Source organism: Grampus griseus (genome assembly GCF_964374135.1).
Source record: "Grampus griseus genome assembly, chromosome: 5".
NCBI lineage: Eukaryota > Metazoa > Chordata > Mammalia > Artiodactyla > Delphinidae > Grampus > Grampus griseus.
The window spans coordinates 134,792,326-134,817,586 of NC_138998.1; the positions used below are offsets into that span (position 1 = coordinate 134,792,326).

Sequence of the window (25,261 nt, forward strand, 5' to 3'; positions counted from 1 at the left end):
CGGGGAGAGGGAGGGAGAGAAAGAGAAAGGGACTGTTGAGTAATGGGAGATATTTTAGAAGCTCTGGAATCTGATGATTAACCCTGTCATTGATTACCTCATTCATTGATTGTTAAAAAAATTGGAGTGAGAATATTGAGGAATTCCCCAAAATGGCTTGTGACCAAGGGCCAGATTCTTGTACCATTTCTTTTACTGTTGGAAAGCAAAAATATTATAGGAGGAAGAAACACTATATGATTTAAAATTCAAAAAAAAGGAGAAGAAAAAGAAGAGGGTTCAGAGGAGCCTGACTAGGTCAAGGAGAGCATCTTTGTCAACGGGCGAGTTAAAAGTCTGCATAATTTTTACAAAGGTACAAAATACACGTCAGAGGACTTGACTCATCCTGGACGTGCTGAGAAAGAAGAGATTTCATCTGGCTGCAGGGAAGGCAGTGGCCTTTGAAGGGTGACGTGATTGAACCACAAAGCTCTTACAGTTTTTCTGCCCAGTTTCGAGGGGGGGCACCTTTTCATTTATGCACAGTGACTTTGCAACAGAACAGACCGTGTGGTTTAACAGTTTCCTGCCTGAGAGATTTTTGGTTTTACCAAAGCAGACCTCTTCGTTGAAAGTGTTGGAGCTGTTTTGTTCTTAATTAATTTGATAGAAAGCAGGGATTTGTTCCAACTTTGAAATAATTGCCTTCTCTTAGGTAATTTAAAATTATACAGTTAGGAACAATTTAAGAATAATTCCCTAAGTGAAAATTAAGGGAGTGGACCAAGTGATTTTGCTAAAAAATAGTTGTAATCCAGCAGATATTTGTACGCCAGGGTTCATAACAGCATGAATCGCAATAGCCAAAAGGTAGAAACAGCCCAAGTGTCCATGGATGAATGGATAAACAAAATGAGGTCTGTACCTGCAATGGACTGTCTATCATTCAGCCTTAAAAAGGAATGGAATTCTGACACATGCTGTACCGTGGATGAACCTTGACAGCATTATGCTAAGGGGAATAATAGACGGTATTATTGTATACTGTCTATACTGGACAGTATACTGTCCAAAAGGACAGTATTATATGATTCCACTTATCTGGGGGACCCAGAGTAGTCAACTCCATAGAGACAGAAAGAAGAATGATGGTCACTAGGGACTGTGGGGGAGGAGGGAATGGGAGTTAATGGGGACAGAGTTTCAGTTTGGGAAGATGGAAAAGTTCTGCACATGAATGGTGGTCATAGTTGCCCAACAATGTGAATATACTGGATGCCCTGTACACTTAAAAATGTTTAAAATGGTAGATTTTGTCAAGTATATTCTACCCAAATAAAAAAATTTTACAGCAGATAAAAGAAATCTTCTTTTTAGATATTAAGGTCATAACACTAAGGGTGGTGAACAAAAGCTAAACCTTGGAATCAGAGATGTGTTCAGCCATTCTCACCCCAGAGTGGAAAAGCTGACCAAGAATACCTTTAGCAGTTTTGGCTCTGCCTGCCTTGGAGGAGAACTCCCCACTTGAAGCTCTTCCTCTGAAAGGCACGTGGCACAGGGGCACCCTCTGCAGAAATGTCCACACTGGGAAGGCCGCTCGGGGCTTCTAACCAGTCAGTTACACTCGGGGCTCTGGTCCTCTTCCTTCATTCCACGTGTTTATTGAAAATCAAGTCTGCATCGTAGTGGGGAGTCCTAAATAGTTGACACTGTTCCTGCCTACGGTCAGCCTGTATTCTCGTGGGGGAAAGAAGATAAGGCAGCCTACAGATTGATACTGTGAGGCCAGATGATGGAACTGGCCAAGCGCTTAAACAGTCAGATGTAAAATGGGCACGGGCAACTTCACGGCATCTGTCGGACGTCTGCCCCCAGTCTCCCAAATGCCTGGTAGCCTTGTTGCCTTTTACTCTTGAACGGAAATGTTAAAGTAATGGACCCTGAAGAGGGGGAGCAGGGTGGTGCAGGCGGGCAGCGGCAGCATCAGGTCCTGGGTGGATTGGCATTTACATCTCTGAGCAAGTCTAGCTGGCGGGAGATTGCTCTTCCGCGTTGCGGGTCGGTCCCCACGGATGGGGTCACAGCTGCAGCCACGGGGGAGCTGGCCCTGCAGCAGCTTTACACACAGAGCAGGCGCTTTCAGGTTTTGTTCCTTCATGTTACCGGAGTTTCTGCAGACACCTGCAACTCCTGGGCTTAAAAAATAAAAAAACCTAGATGTCGTCTGGCTGAGTGGTTTTTGGCGTTTTGAATAACAAAATTACATTTTGTGGTTAGTTTAGTTAATTGGCTCGACTTCTATAACTTCGACAAATAGCCTTTTACAAGCAAGAAGGGAAAAAATGTGTGTCTTGAAACCTATTTCTAAGTAGTTCCAGCCATTTGGGATTTAGGGAAGTTGTCTGGGCCGTTTGAGGGAATTCCTGGAGCTAAGAATTCAAATTTGGTGTTGTCTCTCAACTGTAGCTCCCGAGGGCCAACTTTGGCCACCAACTTTGTGTCTGGGGGGAGGTTCAGTTATAATGCCAAATCTTCCCTAAATACTTGTTAAAAGCCTGGAATGGGAAGTAGGTAAACATAAAGGGAATGACTCTGGGAGTCTGATGAGAGGGGCACTAATGATTTGGCACCTCATAGGATACATTTGTTTTTGTTTCACTTGGGGGATACTTTCTATTATTATATTTGAAAGACTCTAGCTGCAAACATTTGCTTTGTTAGGATATAGAATCTGTTTCATTTCTGTATTTGAATTCTTTTTTAGCCTTATTTCCTACCAACTTGGAGTAATTAGCTTTGCTTTAATTTTCAGAAATCGCCCCTCGTGGATGTCCCTGTGTTGCAGTTTTGCTATGCTTTCATCCAAAGGTAATGCAGCCCCTCAAAGACGTTTCTCAATTATAGATGCTATTGCAATGATTATAAATAATTCCTCTGATTGTATTTCCATTTTTTCTTTTAACTGAAGTATCATTGATTTACAATGTTGTTAGTTTCAGGTGTACAGCAAAATGATTCCTATATATATATATATATATATATATGTACTTTTTCAGATACTTTTCCACTATAGGTTATTATAAAATATTGAATATAGTTCCTGGTGCTATTGTTTATTTTTTTAAGATTTATTTATTTTTAAATTAATTAATTAATTTTGGCTGCGTTGGGTCTTCGTTGCTGCACGCAGGCTTTCTCTAGTTGCGGTGAGCGGGGGCTACTCTTCATTGCAGCGCGCGGGCTTCAGTAGTTGTGGCTTGCGGGCTCAGTAGTTGTGGCTCGCAGGCTCTAGAGCGCAGGCTCAGTAGTTGTGGCACACGGGCTTAGTTGCTCCATGGCATGTGGGATCTTCCCAGACCAGGGCTCGAACCCGTGTCCCGTGCATTGGCAGGAGGATTCTTAACCACTGTGCCACCAGGGAAGTCCCTTATTATTTATTTATTTATTTTATTTATTTTTGGCTGTGTCGGGTCTTAGTTGCGGCACGTGGCATCTTTCGTTGGGGCGTGCGGGCTTTCTCTAGTTGTGGTGTGCAGGTTTTCTCTCTCTAGTTGTGGTTCGCAGGCTCCAGGGCACGTTGGCTCTGTAGTTATGGTGCGAGGGTTCCAGAGCGCATGGGCTCTGTAATTTGCGGCACACAGGCTCTCTAGTTGAGACGTGCAAGCTCAGTAGTTGCGGCGCTCAGGCTTAGTTGCCCTGCGGCCATGTGCGATCTTAGTTCCCTAACCAGGGATCGAACCCACGTTCCCTACATTGTAAGGCGGATTCTTTACCACTGGACCACCAGGGAAGTCCCTGTTTATCTATTTAATATATAATAGTGTGTACATTTTAATCCCAAACTCCTCATTTATCCCTCCCTGCCACCCCCCCCACATTGTGTTTCTTGATTACTGGAGAGGTTTAGTTCAGAAAGTATCTGAATGGTGTCCTTATTTCCTCTCGAGGCACGGGAATACCCTGATGATTTTACTTTTTCTTTCTGCAGAGATCAAATCTGACATTTTAAAGTCTGGGTGCTATAGCTTAAATACTTACGTCAGCAAAGCTTTATGTGAGGCCTGGTAAACTTTAGAAGAACCAGTTTGCGTTAAATTGATACCAGAAAAGGAGGGGGGATTTTAAGGACCTCTTTTAGAAAAAGGAGAAGGGATTATTTTTGGTGCTGTCCTCAATGCTTTGCCATGTTTTCTGCCGGATGGCTTCTGCGTGGGTTTACTTTGCTGAATGTCGGCATGCAGGGGTCTCAGCTATAGGAGTCCCCCAGGTGTTTCTCCACGGGTAGAAAGGACGCTGTGCTGGGCCTCGTGCAGATCTTATGGCAGGTCCCGGGTGCGGCTCCCGGACCCCTCCATCGTGTGGGGTGTTCTCGGCTGCAGTAAGGAGGGTGAAGGGAGTGTAGCCCCGTCTCAAGGAAGCCTCAGTATTCTCATGTATCTCAGGGGGTTCGCAATAAGTGCATCTGACCACCAGCTGCAAGCTCCCCGGTTAACAGGTTCATGTTCCGTGGTTATTCCGGCTCACTGTACCCTGAGGTGGCAAGAAGGGTCATGGTCCCAGGAGTCCCTGGGTCTAGGGTTGAGCTCAGACCAGCTGTTCATCCTGCACCACAAGCATCCCTGTACTTCTTTCCTGCAGGAGGTAAAGATGAGCTGGTCCCTTCTCGTGGTAACTAATGTGAATTATATCACTAGCAAGCGCCTGTTGCAGGGGCCTAAGTGATATCTGAGCCTTCCCAGCAGCTGCAGGAGCTGCGGCCTCCTTTTACAGAGGAGGCCCTGCCCAGGTCAGTCAGGAGGCAGTAAGTCAGGGACGAGGACTTGAACCTGGGGCCCTCTGGCTGCGGCCAAGCTCTGCCTTTTGTGCTGTGCAGCCTCGCTCCGTAGCCATAATCCGAGTCCTTGTTTTCCTGAGGCCTGACCTTGCCCTCTGTGACCTTCTGAAGGTTGACTCTGTGTTTCCAGCGACGTCAGAGAGGCTGAATGGTAGAGCCAGACAGGCCCAGAGATCAGACCGTCCTCTAGTTCCAGGCTTTCACGTTATAGACGAGGAAACCAGGGGCATCTGACCTGTCAGCAGGGTTGCAGGTCTCCAAACTCCAAGTTCTTGGCAGAATACCAAAATTTAGCTTGTGTGTATTGTAATTTAAAAAAGAGCAAACAGATCAGGCGGATATGCCATCTTCCTGTGCTTTCCAACCACCCGGATCTAAAATGTGCTTATAAGTAACATTTTGTTTTGACCTGTTCAGGGTTGGATATTTTTTCTTTCTTTCTTTTTTTTTAAATAGGCTCCCAGCAACAGCCTTGCAAGCAAACTTCCCTTCGCTGCTGGGTGTGTTAAAGGAGTCCGTGCAGTTGAATCTCGCTCCCCCTGGTTATTTTCTGCTTCTCAGGTACCGTGTCCCTGCACTCACGTCACCGTGTTTTTCTTCGGGAACATGTTTTTATTTCTGCAGCATTCTCGGTCTGAAGCTGATTGTCTCTCAACAGCATGCTGAACGACTTTGTAACAAGAACTCCCAACCTGGAGAGCAAGAAGGATCAAAAAGATCTGCAGGTCTGTATGTGCAAGTCTGGCAGGCTGTTACTGTCCCAGGAGTATCGCCCACCTTTAGAGGCTCTCACTGGAGAGAGTAAACATTGGGCAGAACCAGATCTTAGATTTGCATTTGTTCCCGCGTCTGGTTCCCTCCGTTACTGTGCTTAGAGGACTCTGTACAATCTCCTGAAGAAGGTTCTCGTGTTAGACTTGACCCGTCGACCGTGCAGTTTACAAGGCACCCTCTCGCTTCCCACTGGACACAGATGTATGCGGACTTACTCTGCGGCATGATTGGAACAATAAGTCTATCTTTATGCACAGATTCCTTTCCTTAGAACCTTCCCCCGTCTTTTTAAAGCAATATAGACCCACAGGAAATTTCAGAAACACTGAAAAACAAAGTAAAACTCACCCATAGGAGAAGGAAAATCTTCTCCTTTGAGTAGAATGCCAACTATCAATAATACATAGATGGGGCTTCCCTGGTGGCGCAGTGGTTTAGAGTCTGCCTGCCGATGCAGGGGACACGGGTTCGTGCCCTGGTCCAGGAAGATCCCACATGCCGCGGAGCGGCTAGGCCCGTGAGCCATGGTCACTGAGCCTGCGCGTCCGGAGCCTGTGCTCCACAATGGGAAAGGCCACAACAGTGAGAGGCCCGCGTATTGAAAAACTAAATAAATAAATATAATAATAGTAATAATACATAGAAGTGATGAAGGAGTTAGAAAAGTCACTATTTTGCAACCATTATAATCCTTGAGTGAGGAGCTTTTTGAGTCAAAGCCTTTAAACTGGGTTGTGTAGTTTATGGCTTTGGTGATATTACTGCTAATCGCTGTGATCCCTGGCGTTTGTGAAATATCTGTCCAGTTCCTGATTCTGAGGCACTAGAGTTCTGCGTAAAGCACAGTGACTCCTTTGACTCAACCGGTAGAGAAGAAAGCATCACCCAAGGGCAAGTGCTGCAGCCCAGCCCTTGGGTGGCACCTCCTGCACTCACCTGGAAGCCCTCCCCCTCCCATGGGCTGTTGCCTGCCGCAGCCCCTCCGTTTCAGTCCATCGGCCGGACTGTAGCCACAGGCACCACCGCAGCTGGTGCGGCTCGCTCTGCTCCTGTTCGTCAGAGGGCCAGGTGGGCCTCTGCTTCCACCCCAGGATGTCCCAGCCTCCCTGACACTGACTCCTTCCTGCTGTTTCCAGGCACCCCAACTTCCTTCCCATCCATTCACTGCGCTTGAAATGGGAGCTCTTCTAAGTCCTCAACCCCTTTTCTTGATCTGCTTTTAAGAATTTATGTTATTGAAGTAGAGTTGATTTATAGTGTTAATTTCTGCTGTACAGCAGAGTGACTCAGTTATACACGTATATACATATCCTTTTTCACATTCTTTTCCATTCTGTTTATCACAGGATGTTGAGTACAGCTCCCTGTGCTCTACAGCACGTCCTTGTTGTTTATCCATCCTGTATATATACCACTTTGCATCTGCTAATCCCAAACTCCCACTCCATCCCTCCCCCACCCCACCCACCTTGGCAACCACAAGTCTGTTCTCTACGTCTGTGAGTCTGTTTCTATTTCATAGTTAAGTTCATTTGTGTCATATTTTAGATTCCACATAGAAGTGATAGCAAATGGTATTTGTCTTTCTCTGACTTACTTCACTCAGTGTGATCATCCCCAGGTCCATCTGATTATTCTTGACCTTCCTTACCGCCGTCATCCACCCCACACCTCTGCCCAGGTGCACCACGGACGGTTCCCACGGGTGCACCCCCCTTGCCACCGGCAGGCAGACGTTCTCTTGCTTCATGCCCGAAGACAGCTGCTGGGCTCGTAGTGGAAGTCAGGACTGTTCAGTTCTCAGACGTCAGGGACGTACAGCCCCTCTTAGCTGGCAACGCTCGATGATACCCACTCAGTGTTTCTACCTCCGTCCCAGCTACTTGACCAAATCCGTTCCTCATGGAACTCCTGACACGGATGACTCCTCACTTCACCCTCGAGTCAATTTAATTTATGCAGTTTTGTTTCCTGTATTATTCAAAGATGCATTTCTAGCAAGAATCCATGGTCCTAAAGAAACTGGAAATCTAATCTGCCAAACGTGTTGTGCCGCTGTGACTTCCTGTGTCTCTGTTTTACCCAAGTTGGTCAGAGAGTAGCCTGAGCCACGAGTGTCTGTTGAGCCCTTGAAATGTGGCTTGTCTGAAGTGAATGTGCTGTAACTAAACACACAACAGATTTCAAAGACTTCATAACAAAGAATGTGTAACCTCGCTAACAATTTTATATTGATTATATATTGATACTCTGTTGGATATATTGTGTTAAACATTATGAACTTGTTTCTTCTTTTAATGTAGCTCCTAGAAAACTTGGTATTACCTGCATGGTTCACAGCTGCGGCTTGCATTATATTTATATCAGATGGTGCTATTTTAGGATTCTTTTCCTTAACTAACTTCCTTTCCTCTTTCTCCTGACTACTCTCAGGAAGTCACTCAAAAAATTCTAGAAGCTGTCGGGAACATTGCTGGCTCTTCCTTGGAACAAACCAGCTGGCTGAGCAGAAACCTGGAAGTGAAGGCTCAGCCTCAGATCTCTCTAGAAGAATCTGATGATGAGGAAGATTTGCACGGTAGGTGTAGAAGGGTCAAAAAGTAATGCCCAGGGCTTCCCTGGTGGCGCAGTGGTTGAGAGTCCGCCTGCCGATGCAGGGGACACAGGTTCGTGCCCCGGTCCGGGAAGATCCCACATGCCGCGGAGCAGCTGGGCCCGTCAGCCATGGCCGCTGAGCCTGCGCGTCCGGAGCCTGTGCTCCGCAACGGGAGAGGCAACAGTGAGAGGCCCGCGTACCACAAAGAAAAAAAAAAAAAAGTAATGCCCAATGCCAGCTAGTGGGGCTAGTTTTGCCTTAAAAGTAAACTGGCTTTACTTCTTACAACATACGTTGTATGTATACTGAACAATAGGATTCCATTGGAAGGGTCCCGAGTGGCCCACGCTACTGTGTTAAGCCCTCACTGAGCCGAGATGGGGGTCCAAGAAAGTAACTTCCCAAGATAATTTGCACAGACTCAGTGATAGAAATCTGTGTGGGATAAAGAACAGGAGAATGTATGTTTTTCTTTTTGTGGAGCCGTGGAAAGAAAACTTAGTAAACCAGCTCACTATCGTCAGGCAGTTGATGTTGTATTTCATTTCTGGCCAACACACCCCTGCCTCTCGATGACCCTCGTGTTTGGTCATTGCCTGAGTGGTGAAGATTTTATCACGGAGGCCGCACAGAGTAGGCACAGCCCAGCCTTGTCGTTAGTTACAGCTTCCTGGGAAAATGGTCTGGAGACTCTCAAAGGAGACTCATCTGTTTACTCGGAGGACCGCTGATCAGCCAGATACTCCTGAGGAGTGAATTAAATGCAACAGGGTAGACTGTCGATTGCCGGTGCCCTAGAGACCGCCGGACGAATGCATCATCAAGCACATCTCAGGTTACTAGACCTGCTGCAGTGAGGGAGAAGCTTGGCTGGGTCATGGGGGTGTCTCAGCTCTAGGGGAGGTTTGGGGAGGACATTTATAAGGTTGTAGGGCCTTGGCTGAGTTGTTTGTGGCAGATCTTTCCAGGTGGGGCCTGGGGCAGAGTCAGTAATAAGATACCTTTGCATTGGTGGGCGCAGCACTAGGCGAGGGTCCAGAAGTGGATGTTGACGAGATGCTGCTCGTTTTGATAAGTGAGCCACTTTAGTTGGTTGAGTTTTTCTTTCAGAATTAGGCATATCCTAGAGCAAGTAATTATTTTTGCAAGCTCTCAGTATTATTTAACACAGACAGGAAAGTATGCCCAGTCCCAGTGTCGCTCAACACTGGACAAGAAAATCAGTTTGGTCTCAGTTTTTTTTTTTTTTTTTTTCTGGTATGTGGGCCTCTCACTGTTGTGGCCTCTCCCGTTGTGGAGCACAGGCTCCGGATGCGCAGGCCCAGCGGCCATGGCTCACGGGCTCAGCCACTCCACGGCATGTGGGATCTTCCCGGACCGGGGCATGAACCCGTGTCCCCTGCATCGGCAGGCGGACTCTCAACCACTGCGCCACCAGGGAAGCCCTGGTCTCAGTTTTATTAACACGAGCAAAAAAATTACATCTAAGTTCTCAGTCGGAACTACATAGCGCAGTGCCCACCACAAGGTCAGTGTTCAAAAGCTGCTAGTTCTGTCATACTTTATGACCTCTGTCATTATTGTTAGCGGTAGTTATATCAGCAGAAGCAAAGCTGAATTTGTGGTTTTTAATATACAAAGGAAGGTGTGTCAAGAAGTCTGGGCTCTTTTCTCTTGCAAGTAAACGAAACCCACTTCAGGCGTGTAGAAACAGAGCAGCACAAAACTTTCTGGCCCATGTACAGGAAAAGCCCAAGCGTCTACATCTGGTTTTAGTCAGAGCGGGAGCTAGGTGTTCAGATGAAGTTCATCAAGTCTCACGCAAAGATTCCGGTTGGCTGTTCTGGGCCTGTGGCTGACCCAGAGGAGGAGAGGAAAGGCTGGTGCGCTGGAGCTCCGAGAAACGGGCTCCCACCCAAGAGAGGCTTCTCTTGCAGGAGGAGGAAGGATGGTGTTAGACAGACAGGCCGTAGTACCCCCTCCATTCCTTCTGCCATATTTGTTTGACAGCTAGTTTTGTGGTTTACATAAGAAAATAATTATACTTTACTCTGTAATGAAGATCCTATAACTAGTATGCTGTCATTTACTAATGTAAACCAACAATTATGCTTTCTCAGGCTGCGGTTATGATTATAGTTGTGGTTCTAGGGAAAGAGAGCTCGTGCAACTCCTTGCCTCATCTGCCCTCAGTTATTCCCGATGTAGGTACTGATATAGGGATTAAACTGCTTCTCCACCACCAGTGCAGCTGAGCCTGGCTTTTGTGCAGTAATTAAATTTAACCTCAAGACAGTACTGTAGTAAAATGATTACCTGATTTTTATTTTAAAAAAGAAAGCAATAAATAAATAAAATAAAGAAAGAAAGCATAGAATTCCAAAGCTGGAGGTGATTTGGGGGCTTCTCAATAAGTCTTAATTAGCAAATTATAGAGTACCGAAAGACTCTTTGGATCCTACACTATGCTTTGTTTCAGTCTTGAACAAACTAAGTATGCATACTGGCCGTCTAAATCATGAAACAGAATGAGGCCTCAAATGATGTGTTTCTCCACTTAGAGTTCTTCTGTGTGCAGTGCACGTGCAGGGTCCTTCCTGTACGTTTGCGTCTGGCGTGTGCCATGCACTGTGTTCTAGATGCTGGTGATGCAGCAGGAAACAAAATGAGCAGGGCCTCTGCTCTCGTGGGGCGGGGGGATGCGGAAGGTGATGGTCCAAAGTAAATTAACAAAGGTATCTTTCAACTCCTCTGGAAATCCAAAGTTACTCCAAAATGAAAGTGTTTTTTTTTTTTTTAATGGGAGTGGGGCTGGGGGCCACTTCAGATGTTGCAGAACATGTCCCCAAGGAAGTGTCAGTTGTGCTGAGAAATACAACGTAAGGGGGCAGCCATGCAAAGATCCGGGAAGGCGCTGCCCAGAGGGGATGGCGAGTCCTTGAGGTGGGAGTGGGCCAGGCCCAGGAAACCTGAAGATCAGCTTGGCTGGAGCCTAATGTGTGGTCATGCAAGGTCAGGGCGAGAGCGGGGGTGGAAGGTTGTCCGGCTTGATGCAGAGCACACTTAAGAGCTTGGCCATCAGCCCACTTGCTGTGGGAAACCATTAAACTGTTTGGAGCAGTGACAGGCTCTTATTGAGTTTTCAGAAAACATCAGTTTGGCTGCCGGGAGCGATGTGGGCTGCAGCAACCGAGAACAGAAACTGGGAGTTCAGTTAAAAGCATCTCATGGTGCTTTGGGCAGGAGAAGATTCTGGCTTAGAGGCATGGGCTCTAGAGAAAGGTGGACTGGTGTGAGTGCAGCATCAACAGAACTTGCCGATGGATTGGAAATGGTAGTTTAAAGAAAAAAAAGGCAAACAAGGATGACTTTGGGGTTTTTGTTGTTTGGTTTTTTGTTTTATTTATTTTTGGCCACGTTGGGTCTTCATTGCTGAACATGGGCTTTCTCTAGTTGCGGGCGAGTGGGGGCTACTCTTCGTTGCGGTGCGCGGGCTTCTCATTGCGGTGGCTTCTCCTGTTGTGGAGCACGGGTTCTGGGTGCACGGGCTTCAGTAGTTGTGGCTCGCGGTCTCAGTAGTTGTGGTTCGCGGGCTCTAGGGCGCAGGCTCAGTAGTTGTGGCGCACGGGCTTAGTTGCTCCATGGCACGTGGGATCTTCCCGGACCAGGGCTCGAGCCCTGCGTTGGCAGGTGGATTCTTTTTTTTTTTTTTTTTTTTTTTTTTTACGGTACGTGGGCCTCTCACTGTTGTGGCCTCTCCCATTGCAGAGCACAGGAAACACTCTCTGGAGTGTTTCCGGAAACACTGTGCTTCTGGAAACACTCTCTTCTCATAGTTTCCACGACTCCACGTTCTCTTGGTTTTTCCTCCTACGCTGCTGACCTTTTCTGATTCCTTCCCAGACATCTCAAATGTAACACATGCAAACCCAAGCTCCATCTCCCTCTCCAGAATGTTCTTGCTTCAGACTTTTCCACCTCAATCAATTGTTTAAACCAAAAACCAAAGTCATGGGACTTCCTCGGTGGCGCAGTGGTTAAGAATCCGCCTGCCAGGGCTTCCCTGGTGGCACAGTGGTTGAGAGTCCGCCCGCCGATGCAGGGGACACGGGTTCATGACCCGGTCCGGGAAGATCCCACATGCCGCGGAGCGGCTGGGCCCGTGAGCCATGGCCGCTGAGCCTGCGCGTCCGGAGCCTGTGCTCCACAACGGGAGAGGCCACAACAGTGAGAGGCCCGCATACCGCAAAAAAAAAAAACAAAACAAAACCGGAGACAAGGCAGAGAACACGGATATAAATGTTCCAGGTTAATAACACATAGGGGCCAAACTGAGGGCGTTTCTGTTTGTTTACATTAATTTTCTAAATGAAACATGAGATGAGGTTACCAGCTGAGGAGGGACAGGTATCGATGGTTATGGAGGGAGGAGGTGAAAGAACTATGTTGGAGACTGGGAAAGCCAGCACAGCGCTGAGGGACGTGGGGGAGGGTTATCTAGTAGCATCAGTCATTTTTGAGTTGCACAGTCATGAAGTAAAGTGAGATCTGTTTCAGAGTAGTCTGGTTTTCTCCAGAGCATTTAGCTGCATAGAACTGCATAGGCAATCATTGGGTTTAGCCAGCTTTGCATTTTTCTAGGTGAGTGCTTCAGAGGGAGAGAGAAGCAAAAAAGTGAAGGATGTTTGCAAGGTGGACGATAGACCACGGGTGTGGGTGGGGAGATAGAGAAGTGAAGACCTGGGGGGATTGATAGGTAGTGAAGGACGTGAACTCAGGGGGTTGGAGGCTTGTGCAAGGTTTCAGGAAATTGTCAGAGCAGCATTCCAGGAGTAAGTGAGCAGGAAAGGTAAGATGTGGTCACTGTAGGGTGCTGCAAATGGAGACTTTGGAAATTCATGAGGTCAAGGGTATGATGGTGACAGTGGCTGGCTGAGCTGGAACAAAATAAAAGCTTGCTGGAAAAGAAAAGACTAAGGGGCTCGGAGGCCAGGATGTTAGAGGGGTCATCCAGGGGGATGTTGAAGCTCCAAACATGGTGATGAGAATAGAAGCAGGGAGGAAGACAGTGAGTTGGTGCTGATTTATTTGATCAAAATACCCAGATTCTTAGTTGCTGAAGTTGAACATGTTAGCAGAGAAGAATACGTAACATGTACGTACGTACAGAGTCAGTGTGAAAGGCGGGAGCTCATGACTCAAGTTCATCTGATGCTTTGGGGGCATAAATGGTGACCTATTGTCCTGATTAAAACACACATGCCTCTTTCAGCAGATGCTGCTGCCCCCGCGTCAGCAATGGTGCCTGCGTCTGCCCCTTCGGTGTACAGCGTGCAAGCCCTCTCCCTCCTGGCAGAGGTACATATGCATCTGGCTTGTCATCCCCCCACAGAAGTGAGGCTTTGTGAGGGCGTTCATTCTCAGGGGCCAGGGCGCACGGGCTGCACCGTCCCGGGTGAGTTCATAAGCCAGAATTGGCCTCAGGCTGCCCCGTGGAGTTGTCTTGTCAGGCTGTGTATACCCCGGGGACTGAATTTTGTATTGCCGCCTGCGTTAGGAGATTTCTGTTTTCTGGTGGTCCTGTTCTTCTAGGTTCTGGCATCCCTCCTGGACATGGTTTATCGAAGTGATGAGAAGGAGAGAGCGGTGCCGTTGATCTCACGTTTGCTTTACTATGTTTTTCCTTACTTACGCAATCACAGGTAACGCCACCTTCTCCATTGTACCCCACCCACGTGTGGAAAGGTAGCTTATGGGAAATGTGTCCAGCGGGGTTCCTTGCACCATCTCTGACCTTGGCCCTTTCCCCTTCCCACCCCTTTCAGTGCCTACAATGCCCCCAGCTTCCGGGCTGGCGCCCAGCTGCTGAGCTCTCTAAGCGGTTATGCCTACACGAAACGAGCCTGGAAAAAAGAAGTCCTGGAATTATTCTTGGACCCGGCCTTCTTCCAGATGGACACTTCTTGTGTGCAGTAAGAAATGCTGTCCTGACAAAAAAAAAAACGTGCCCTGAATCTTCAAGTGGAAAAGTGTTTGGGTTTCTGTAATTAATTCTCATTCCTGAAATGGAAGCACAGCTAGCATCAACCCAAATCATAGGACACCACTCACGGGTTAACTGTGTATTTCTGGGAACAGAATTAAGTCTTCTCAAAACTACAAAGGTGGCTTTTTTTAATCAGGAGAAGAATTTCAAGTAAGAGAGCACATTTTTCCTAAAGAGCATTGCATGGGGTTCCAGTGGTACTTGGTCTAGTACTGCTTTATCTTGTAATCACAAAATGCTTGACCAGCATTAAGATGACGGGACTCCATGGTGACACTAAGGTGTCCTTATCCCACTTCTCGGCTCACACTCCCCGATTCCTCACTGAGACCTTGAGGCTGGCCAGGCTCTGCGCGGGCAGCGGAGATCCATGGAATCCCAGGCACAGGATGAACTAGCTGTGCCTTTTTCTTGGAGGTCAACAGAACCACCCGTAACTCTGCCCCTGGCTTGACTGAACAGGTCTTCATTAATGGCAGGGGGAGACGGTGGAGACTGGTCAGCTTCTTTATGTGGGCTGAGGGTTTGCCCAGCCACCACCAGCGGCCATGGCTGTAATCCTGTTGCACTGTGGGGAACCCGTTGAGAACAAGTGGTGTTTGTCTTCACAACCCCCATTCTTTCCATTAACACAAGTGTATGGACATCATCTGTGTGAACACATTTAAGGGCAACCCTTGTGAAAGCCAAGGTACCTTGACAATTTGTGTTTTCTTTTATTGTGAGCTGGGAATTATTCATTATTCCCCATGTTATTCATTCCCTATGTTAAGGTTATAAATGAAAAGCTTTCGCTTAACGTTTCCTTATATAAAAACTATTCATCCCTTTCACTAACTTTTCAGAAAGCAGTTTTTAATAGATCTTAAAGGGACATGTTCTTTTCTTGATGCTTTTAATCAGACTGTCACCCTTTGCATATTTAATTAATTTTGCTTTTTTTAATATCCAGTTGGAAATCCATTATTGACCATCTTCTGACTCATGAGAAAACAATGTTTAAAGATTTAATGAGTAAGTTCTTCTGTTATGTGCACATAAGTCACACTTTAAAGGACCGATTCCTTTTGGTCATAACCAGCTTTTACCACGTATTTCAGAGCCCAGCTCAAACCTTTTTTAGTGCCATTTCGGCCACAGAGTGTAATGTGATGTGCAGAATATGTCGGGACTACGTCAGTGAGCCTTCCCATTTCCAGTCTATTGACACGAACGCCTTCAACTACCTTTTTTGCAGTTTTATAGCGGAGAAAATACTTTTGAAAGTAATGATAAGTTGACCACAATTGGTTAGGAGTGCTTTCCTGTACCTCATATCCTCTTCAAATACCCCATCACTCAGTATCATGAAAGAAATAAGAACTTTTATAAATGTAAATACTTGAGTAACAACTGCATGCCCTTAATCAAGATCATGATCTTTCACCAGGGAAGATAGGAATAGTAGGAATTTCTCATCACTTACCTCTCATTGTAGTGTTCTCACTAAATGGAACTTATTTGCTCTATTTATTCCAGCTATGCAGAGCAGTTCTTTAAAACTGTTCTCAAGTTTTGAGCAGAAAGCCATGCTGCTAAAGCGCCAGGCTTTTGCTGTCTTAAGTGGAGAACTTGATCAGTACCACCTTTACCTTCCTCTGATCCAAGGTAAGAAGTCCTGCCCTCCCCCAGCCCACCCCCGCCAAAAGAGACAGGCCCAGAGTGGCCGACATGGCTGGAAAGCAGAGGGGCCCAGGGCAGGTGTTGGTGGAATGGTCAGACGTTAAATGAGTACTCAGCAGAGGTGATTGTAGAACTTTATTTTAAAAATCAGTTATGATGGGACGTTCCTGCTGGCGCAGTGGTTAAGAATCCACCTGCCAACGTAGGGGCCACAGGTTCGAGCCCTGGTCCAGGAAGATCCCACCTGCCGCGGAGCAACTAAGCCCGTGCGCTACAACTATTGAGCCTGCGTTCTGGAGCCTGTGAGCCACAACTACTGAGCCCACGTGCCACAGCTACTGAAGCCCGCGTGCCTAGAGCCCGTGCTCCGCAACAAGAGAAGCCACCGCAATGAGAAGGCCGCACACCGCAATGAAGAGTAGCCCCCGCTCGCCACAACTAGAGAAAGCCCGTGCACAGCAACGAAGACCCAACACAGCTGAAAATAACATAGAAATAAATAAATTTATTTTTTTTGAAAAGGCAAGACAAAAATCAATTATTATAATGCTATTAGTTTTTAAAATTTTTTAAGATATTTATTTATTTTGGGCTGTGTTGGGTCTTTGTTGCTGTGCACAAGCTTTTCACTAGTTGCGGCGAGCAGGGGCTACTCTTCGTTGTGGTGCACGGGCTTCTCATTGCGGTGGCTTCTCTTGTTGCAGAGCACGGGCTCTAGGCATGGGGGCTTCAACAGTTGTGGCTCGCGGGGTCTAGAGTGCAGGCTCAGTAGTTGTCGCACACGGGCTTAGTTGCTCCATGGCATGTGGGATCCTCCCAGACCAGGGCTTGAACCTGTGTCCCCTGCATTGGCAGGTGGATTCTTAACCACTGCGCCACCAGGAAGTCCTATAATGCTATTAGTTTTTATTAGGTTGTTTTTTAAAGTCTGGCTGTGCTTCTTCAGCACTGTCTCCTGCTGGATCCCTCCTGCAGTGCAGATACTAAGTGAGGCCAGTGACAGAGCAAGATTTTGGAGAAGTACCTGATTTTTCTGTAGCAGTCTTTTTTCTTCTTCATACTCGCGGTATTCTTTGTCTGCTTCAAAAGTGAATGATTGTGGATATTATACATGGTTTTAAAGGTTTTTCCCCCTCCTCATAAAATGTTGAGTTGGCCAAGTGAGCATTCTGTTTTAATTCATCCTCCTCCAAGATACAAAAGAACTCTCAAACAGGAATGTGTTTTCCTTAAGACACGTAGCCTAAATGGAATATAATAAAATAAACAAGCTTTCAAGAATTGTATTAAATATCATGAAGGCTAGTATAACAAACAATTTTACAAATATTAGAATTACGGTGTAAATCCTTTTGGGGTGCTCAGACTTATTAAAGTATAATTTGCATACAGTTCTGGCTATACAGTTCTATGAATTTTGATAAACACATGTAGTCACGTAACCACCACGGCAGTCAAGATTCAGAACATTTCCATCACCCCAGAAAGTTCACTCGTGCCCCTCAGAAGGCATCTCCTGCCCTTACCCCCTGACCCTATCAACCACTGAATCTTCTTTCTGTTCATATAGTTTCATCTTTTCTGGAATGTCCTATAAATGTGAATGTGATTGGACAGTATGTAGCCTTTGAGACTGGCCTCTTGTATTTGAGAGTCATTCATTCTGTTGTATTTATCAGTAGCTTATTTCTTTTTATTGCTATTTATCTATAGTATTCCATTCTGTGGTTTGTTCCAGTTCACCAGTTGAACATTCAGGTTGTTTCCACATAGAATTATAATATAAATCTCTTACTGTACCCTCTTAAAAAATGCTCTTATAAATATCTGTCGGCTCACAAAGCATGTGTTTTTCCTAAATATTTTTATTAATTCTCAGCCCGCGTCCCTACTTGATTAACCACTTGAAAGGTCTTAATTATTTTAGGACAAAACATTAACAGCTTTCACGGGTATTAATTATGACAGTATTTTATATTTGCAACAGTGAAAATACCATTATACTTCTACTGACATAATTTCAGCCTGTAAAGCAGGTAAGGAGATGTTCATGACCTAACGTCTTGAATACTTAAAATGTATGAAAGTGAATATTCAGATATTGACAAATCCTTACTTGAATCACTAGCAGGAGGCTGCTTGGATCAGAGGGTGGCCAGGAATGCCGTTAAAGGTGGTGGCAGCCCTCCAGAGACTTTGCTCAGTGCAGAGTCAAAGCTGAACTTCGTTGCATACTTACAGGATTTAAAGGGGAGAAAGAACAACGGGAACCACATTTCCTCTAGTTCACAGGCGGCATCTGTGGTGGTGCTTTATGCCCCTGGCCATCAGACAGTGGTCCAGAAGCGCAGCGTGAAGTTCACTTTCTCAGCAGGCGAGCATGGTAGGCAGTGCATTGTACAAGCCTTGCCATGCCTTCTCACTTTTTTTTTTTTTTTTTGCGGTATGCGGGCCTCTCACTGTTGTGGCCTCTCCCGTTGCGGAGCACAGGCTCCGGACGTGCAGGCTCAGCGGCCATGGCTCACGGGCCCAGCCGCTCCGCGGCATGTGGGATCTTCCCGGACCGGGGCACGAACCCACGTCCCCTGTATCGGCAGGCAGATTCTCAACCACTGTGCCACCGGGGAAGCCCCATGCCTTCTCACTTTGGGAGAAACACCTGCGCCTTCTCTCCCCCATGTCCCATCACACACTCTCCTAAAACCTGGGGTGTGTGAGGCCCTGGGGTGAGGCCCTGGGGTGAGGCCCAGAGAGCTAAAGAGACAGTATTAGATGTGTAGAACAAGAAGAGAACAGACAATGGCCTTTTTCAATCAGTGGTATGGAGAATCTGACTATGGCAGGGTGTAAACATCCAATTCTGAGAAATCATGGCTCAGAGAGGGAGAGAGAAGTAGAGGCAACATAATATTATATACATACAACATATATGAAAGTCAGCATAATGCTGACTTTAAATAGGAGATAGTCTGCGGGCCCTTGGGGAAAGAGGAATTTCTCCAAATAAATACCCTCCACTTTGGATAGCTCAAGTGCTGGGTTTTTTTTTTTTAAAAAAAATACTACATGGGGCTTCCCTGGTGGCGCAGTGGTTGAGAGTCCGCCTGCCGATGCAGGGGACACGGGTTCGTGCCCCGGTCCAGGAGGATCCCACATGCCGCAGAGCGGCTGGGCCCGTGAGCCATGGCCTCTGAGCCTGCGCGTCCGGAGCCTGTGCTCCGCAACAGGAGAGGCCACAACAGTGAGAGGCCCGCGTACCGCAAAAAAAAAAAATACTACATGTTTGAAAAAGTAGAGTGGACTTCCCTGGCGGTCCAGTGGTTAGGGCTTCGCACTTACACTGCAGGTGGCACGGGTTCTATCCTTGGCTGGGGAGCTAAGATCCCTCATTCCACACAATGCAGCCAAAAAATAAAATAAAATAAAAATACCTGTTTGAGTCCTTGTTTTAAAAAAATAAGAGGAAGAAGTAAACATGTTTACCCCCTTCCGTTTTTTACTGACAGTTTGCAAAGCCCTTGCCTCTGTATTGTCATCGTCCCCAACTTCCCTAAGGTCCTGGGGTGATGGGATTCAGAACGTTCTCTGACAGTCTCGGGACATTGACTGGCCCCATGGAGCAATGACGCCCCAGTCAAGGGAGCAGAGGCATCCAGAAGCTCCTGAGTTGCACACCCTGGTGAATAGTTGAGACCAAATCAAAAGAGGCAGGAATGGGGAAGGTCTGGCATCTCTCCTCTGGGGTCCTCACCCCCAACTGATCACCATCAGGTAGCACTGGAAGAGGTCGATCGATGCACTCGGTGCAGAACTGAGCAGGTTCTCACATCTTGGCTCGTAGTGACATAAATTTTGCATTGATCTCAAAAGAAGTAAATCGGCTCAAAGCAATTATTTTTTAAACAGGAGGGACGATAAAATGCTGCTTGTCTAGGATGAAAGGAGGACAGGCTACAAAGGCCCCTGATGAGGGGATCAGAAAGGTCTAGAGGGAACACTGTTCCCTCTAAGCTGATGAGTGTGGCTCATTCCAGGTCCATTGAAGTCCTTCCCATCTTTTAAGTTTTCTTCATTGTCCTTTATTAGCTCCATTTTCACATCAGGATACTGGTGCTCAGAGAGATTAACACCTGCGTAAAGTTGCATTGCCACTAACTGGCACACCCTGGACTGAAGTCTGAGCCCTCTGGCTCCCAGCAGTAGGCTGTGTTCTTTAGCAGGTACCCTTTGAGGCAGGTGAGTTTCACAGATGGGGAATGGGCTCAGCAAGGTTATGTGGCCAGCCTAAACGAGGTTCTGCGACCTTGACAGTGGTGCAGAGGTTCTGGCTCAGGGCTTTCTCTGGCTCTGCTCACCCAGGACTCCTTCAGCTTGTAAGGTTTGTCACTCAGCTAAGAAAGGAATATTAGAGATTCTAAAATAGATCATCTTGGCTGAAGAAGAATCTCACGAATTTAGCTTTTATTTGGAGCATCAATATGAAATACGCCCCGTGTGTACAAACCACTTTTTTTTTAATACTTTTTATCTCGAAGTAGATTAAGACTCACAAGAAGTTACACAAATAGTACCTGGTGTTCCTGTGTACTGTTCGTCCAGCTTCCCCCATGATAACATCTCACATAAGCATAGTCCCTCATCAAAACCAGGAAATCGATGTGGGAATATTGCCATAACTCAACTTGAGATTTTTTCAGATTTCACCAGTTTCTACAATGCATTCTTTGTGTGTGTGTCTGTGTGTCTAGTTCCCACATACATATTCTTGTAGCCAACACCACAGCCAGGATTTAGAACTCTTCCCTCGCTACAAAGCGACACCCTCACGTCACTCACTGCTTTGTATAGTCACACCCTCCACCCAGCGCTAACCCCTGGAAACCGCTGATCAGTTCTCCATCACTTTAATGTTATATAAATGGAATCATACATCATACATATTATGTAAATGTCACCTTTTGAGATTAGCTTTTTTCATTTAGTACAGTGCTTTTGAGATCCATCCAAAGGCAAGTGGGGTATGTTCATGGGTGTATAAGGAGTTTGATCTTTTTTAATGAGTACTAATACTCCATTTTATGGGTGTACCTCAGTTCATTTATCCATTTACCTGATGGACATCTGGGTTGTTCTAGTTTTTGGTTATTAGAAATAAAGCCTAGGGGCTTCCCTGATAGCGCAGTGGTTAAGAATCCGCCCGCCAATGCAGGGGACACGGGTTCGAGCCCTGGTCCAGGAAGATCCCACGTGCCATGGAGCAACTAAGCCCGTGTGCCACAACTACTGAGCCTGCGCCCTAGAGCCCGTGAGCCACAACTACTGAGCCCGCGTGCCTAGAGCCTGTGCTCCACAACAAGAGAAGCCACCACAATGAGAAGCCCGTGCACTGCAACAAAGAGTATCCCCCGCTCGCCGCAACTAGAGAAAAGCCCACGCACAGCAACAAAGACCCAGTGCAGCCAAAAATAAGATAAATGAAATAAATAAATTAAAAAAAAAAAAAGAAAGAAGCCTCTGGCGATCCAGTGGTTAGGACTCTGTGCTTTCACTGCAGAGGGCCCAGGTTCAGTCCCTGGTCAGGGAACTAAGATCCTGCAAGCTGGGATAAATGCACAAGGGTTTGTTTACTGGGTTCTATGGTAAACGTGTGTTTAACTTTATAAGAAACGGCCGAACTGTTTTCCAGAGTGGACGTACCATTTTGCATTCCCATTTAAACAGTAATTCAAATGTCATTATCCTTTCTTTTTAACATTTTTATTTTTTAATATTTATTTATTTATTTGGTTGCACTGGGTCTTAGTTGCGGCAGGTGGTCTCCTTTTAGTTGTAGCTTGCCGACTCCTTAGTTGCGGCACATGGGCTTCTTAGTTGTGGCTTGTGAGCTCTTAGTTGCAGCATGTATGTGGTATCTAGTTCCCTGTCCAGGGATCAAACCCAGGCCCCCTGCATTGGGAACGTGGAGTCTTAACCACTCAGCCACCAGGGAAGTCCCTCGTTATCCTTTTGATGTCTTTAGAGATACCCCTTCTTTCATTCCTGATGTTGGTAATTTGCTTTCTCTCTTTTTTGGTCAGTCTTTCTAGAGGTTTATCACTTTTCTTGTCCTTTTCGAATAACCACATTTTAATTTGATTTTTCTACATTATTTTTGTTTGTTTTGTTTCCAGTTTCATTTATTTCTGCTTTTTATTATGCCCTTCTTTGTCCTTGCTTTGGTTTTATTTTGTTCTTTTTCTGGTCTCGTGAGGTAGAGGCTTGGATTATAGATTTGAGTGTTTTCTTCTTTTATAATGTAAACATTTAGTGCTATAAATTTCCCTCTCAGCAGTACTTTAACTCCATCCCACGAAATCGGGTATATTGTAATTTTCATTCATTTCTTTATATTTTTTATTTCCTTTGATACTTCTTCACCCCATATCTAATTTAGAAGTTTGTTAATTTCCAAGTGTTTCTGGTTATCTTTCTGTTATTAATTTCCAGTTTGATTCCATTATGGTCAGAGAACATTCTTTGTAGGATTTAAATTTGTTGAAGTTCGGTAATATCATGGGTCGTAAAGCAGTCTTGGTGAATGTTCCACGAGCACGTAATGAGGTGTATTCTGCTGGTGTTGAGTGGAGTGTTCTACAAGTGTTTATTAGATCCTGTTGCCTGAAGGTATTGCTCAGTTCTTCTATATCCTTACTGACTGTTTTCCTAGGAGTTCTATCAGTCATGGGATAGGGATGTTGAAGTTCAGCTACAGTTGTCAGTACTTATTCTTCTTTGAGTCCGGCAGTTCTTTCTTCAAGTATTTTACACCTCTGTTGTTTGGTGCACAGACATTTAGGAATGTTATATCTTCTTGTTGAACTGACTTTACCACTGTGTAATGTCCCTCTTTGACCCTGGTACTTTCCTTTGCTCTGAAGTCTATTCTGTCCTATATTAATAGTGCCACTCCAGCTTTCTTAAAATGTTTGCATATTGTATCTTTTTCCATCCTTTTACCTTTAACCTACTTATATTGTTATATATTTTTAAGTAGTTTTATCTTTTTTTAAAATTTATTTATTTCATTTATTTTTGGTTGTGTTGGGTCTTTGTTGCTGCGCGAGCTTTCTCTAGTTGGGGCGAGCGGGGGCTACTCTTTGTTGTGGTGCGCGGGCTTCTCATTGTGGTGGCTTCTCTTGTTGCAGAGCATGGGCTCTAGGTGTGCGGACTTCAGTAGTTGTGGCACACGGGCTCAGTAGTTGTGGTTCGCGGGCTCTAGAGCGCAGGCTCAGTAGTTGTGGCACATGGGCTTAGTTGCTCCGCAGCATGTGGGATCTTCCTGGACCAGGGCTCAAACCCGTGTCCCCTGCATTGGCAGGTGGATTCTTAACCACTGTGCCACCAGGGAAGCCATATTGTTATATTTGAAGTGAGTTTTGTGTAAGATAGCATACAACTGGGTCATTCCTTTTATCCATTCAACCAATCTCTTTTAATTGACATGTCATGTCAGGATATATTATGCCATTTTATTTATTTTCTGTTTGTTCCTTTTCATTCATTTTGTTTCCCTTTTCCTATTTTCCTGAGGTTACTTGAACATTTTTTTGGCATTCCATTTTGATTTATTTAAAGTGGTTTGGGGGTATATCTCTTTATATAGCTTTTTGCAGTGGTTGCTCTAGGGATTACAGTGAACATAGAATATACATACTTACTGTGGTCTACTAGTATCAATATTTTACCACCATTTGCTTTTCTCTTCTCCCATATGATATAGTTGTCTGAAATACTACATTTACATACTAGAACCAAAGGAGATAGAGATACACCTTTTGCTTTCACTGTCCAACATAAATACTCAAGAGGAAAGGATATTATTTATACTCATTTATTTACCCTTTCTATTGCTCTTTAGTCATTCCTGATGTTCCATGTTTCCTACCATTATCATTTCCTTTCTGTCTGAAGAACATCATTTAGCCATTCTTTTAGTGCAAATCTGTTGGCACTGTTCTCCTTCATTGAGTCTTTTTTTTTTCACCTTCATTCATCTTGGTTTGGTTTGGTTGTTGTTGTTTTTTTCTTTCACCTTTATTCTGGAAGGATGTTTTCATTGGAAATAGAAAAATTCTGGGTTGAAGTTCTTTTCTTTCAGCACTTGAAAATGGCAACTTCTTTCTGACTCTATGGTTTCTAAGGAGAAATCTGCTATTATTCGAATTATTCTCCCTTTTAGGTAATGTATAATTTCCCTCTGATTGCTATCAAGATTTTTTTCTTTGTCTTTAGTTTTCAGAAGTTTGATTATGTGACTGAACATGATTTCTTTGATTTTATCCCTTTTAGAGTTCACTCAGCTTGTTTTATTTGTAGATATATGTCTTTCACCACATTTGGAAAGTTTTCAGTCATTATTTTTAAAATATTTTTCCAACCTATACTCTTTTTTCTCTTTTTCTGTGATTCCAGTGCACAAATGTTAGCTCTTTTGTTGTCCCACTGGTCTATGAGACTCTGTTCATTTTTTTTTTCTGATATTTTCTCTCTCCTTTGTTCAGCTCACATAATTTCTATTGATTGTGTCCTGAATTCCCCTCTTCCTCTGTCATCTCCATTCTGCTATTGAGCTCAACAGTAAGTTTTTCTATCTTGGTGATTCTATTTTTTAGTTCTAAAATTTCTATTTGACTTTTCTTTGTATCTTGTATTTTTTTGCTGCCACTTTCTATTTCTTATTTGTTTCAAGCGTCCATAATTGGTTATTAGAGTATTTTTAGATAGCGGCTTTAAAATCCTTTTCCAATAATTCCAACCTCTGTATTATCTCTGCATTGGTGTCTTTTGGGTATCTTTTCTCATTCAAGTTGAGACTTTTGGCATTCCAGGTTACATTCTTTTCAATTGCCTAAGCTGCAATAAAATAAAAAATTTAAAAACCACATGGAACCCACTTCCAGGTCATTCCTTAAGTCCCAAGGTTCCTACCCAGTCCTGCCATGTTTCCTTCACCTCTTTTCTGATAGTTGGTTTATGTATTTTTGTTCAAGGTTTTTGTTTGTTTATTTGTTTGCAGTTAGATAAATAGGATGTATTATACTTACTCCATCTTGTCCAGAACCAAAAGCACAAACCACTCTTTAAAAATGCCAACCTGTTTGTCAAGTGTCTGATCTATGCACGATCCTTCATTTGGTCAGAGTATTTTTAAAGGCAAGAAGTAAAAACCCACTTAAGGGCTTCCCTGGTGGTGCAGTGGTTGAGAGTCCGCCTGCCAATGCAGGGGACACGAGTTTGTGCCCCGGTTCGGGAAGATCCCACATGCCTCAGAGCGGCTGAGCCCGTGAGCCATGGCTGCTGAGCCTGCGCGTCCAGAGCCTGTGCT

General features: G+C 45.2%; 1 protein-coding gene across 1 annotated transcript in view; it reads left to right on the top strand.

Annotated features, from left to right (window-relative positions):
• Positions 1–25,261, top strand: part of DOP1B (DOP1 leucine zipper like protein B) — a 108,080-nt gene that overhangs the window by 77,813 nt on the left and 5,006 nt on the right. The window contains exons 24-32 of the mRNA XM_082655204.1: positions 2,798–2,853; positions 5,276–5,380; positions 5,478–5,544; positions 8,027–8,171; positions 13,462–13,547; positions 13,782–13,891; positions 14,015–14,161; positions 15,188–15,249; positions 15,754–15,882. Of these exons, the coding sequence (XP_082511330.1) occupies positions 2,798–2,853; positions 5,276–5,380; positions 5,478–5,544; positions 8,027–8,171; positions 13,462–13,547; positions 13,782–13,891; positions 14,015–14,161; positions 15,188–15,249; positions 15,754–15,882 (907 nt within the window). The remainder of the gene's footprint in view (positions 1–2,797; positions 2,854–5,275; positions 5,381–5,477; positions 5,545–8,026; positions 8,172–13,461; positions 13,548–13,781; positions 13,892–14,014; positions 14,162–15,187; positions 15,250–15,753; positions 15,883–25,261) is intronic.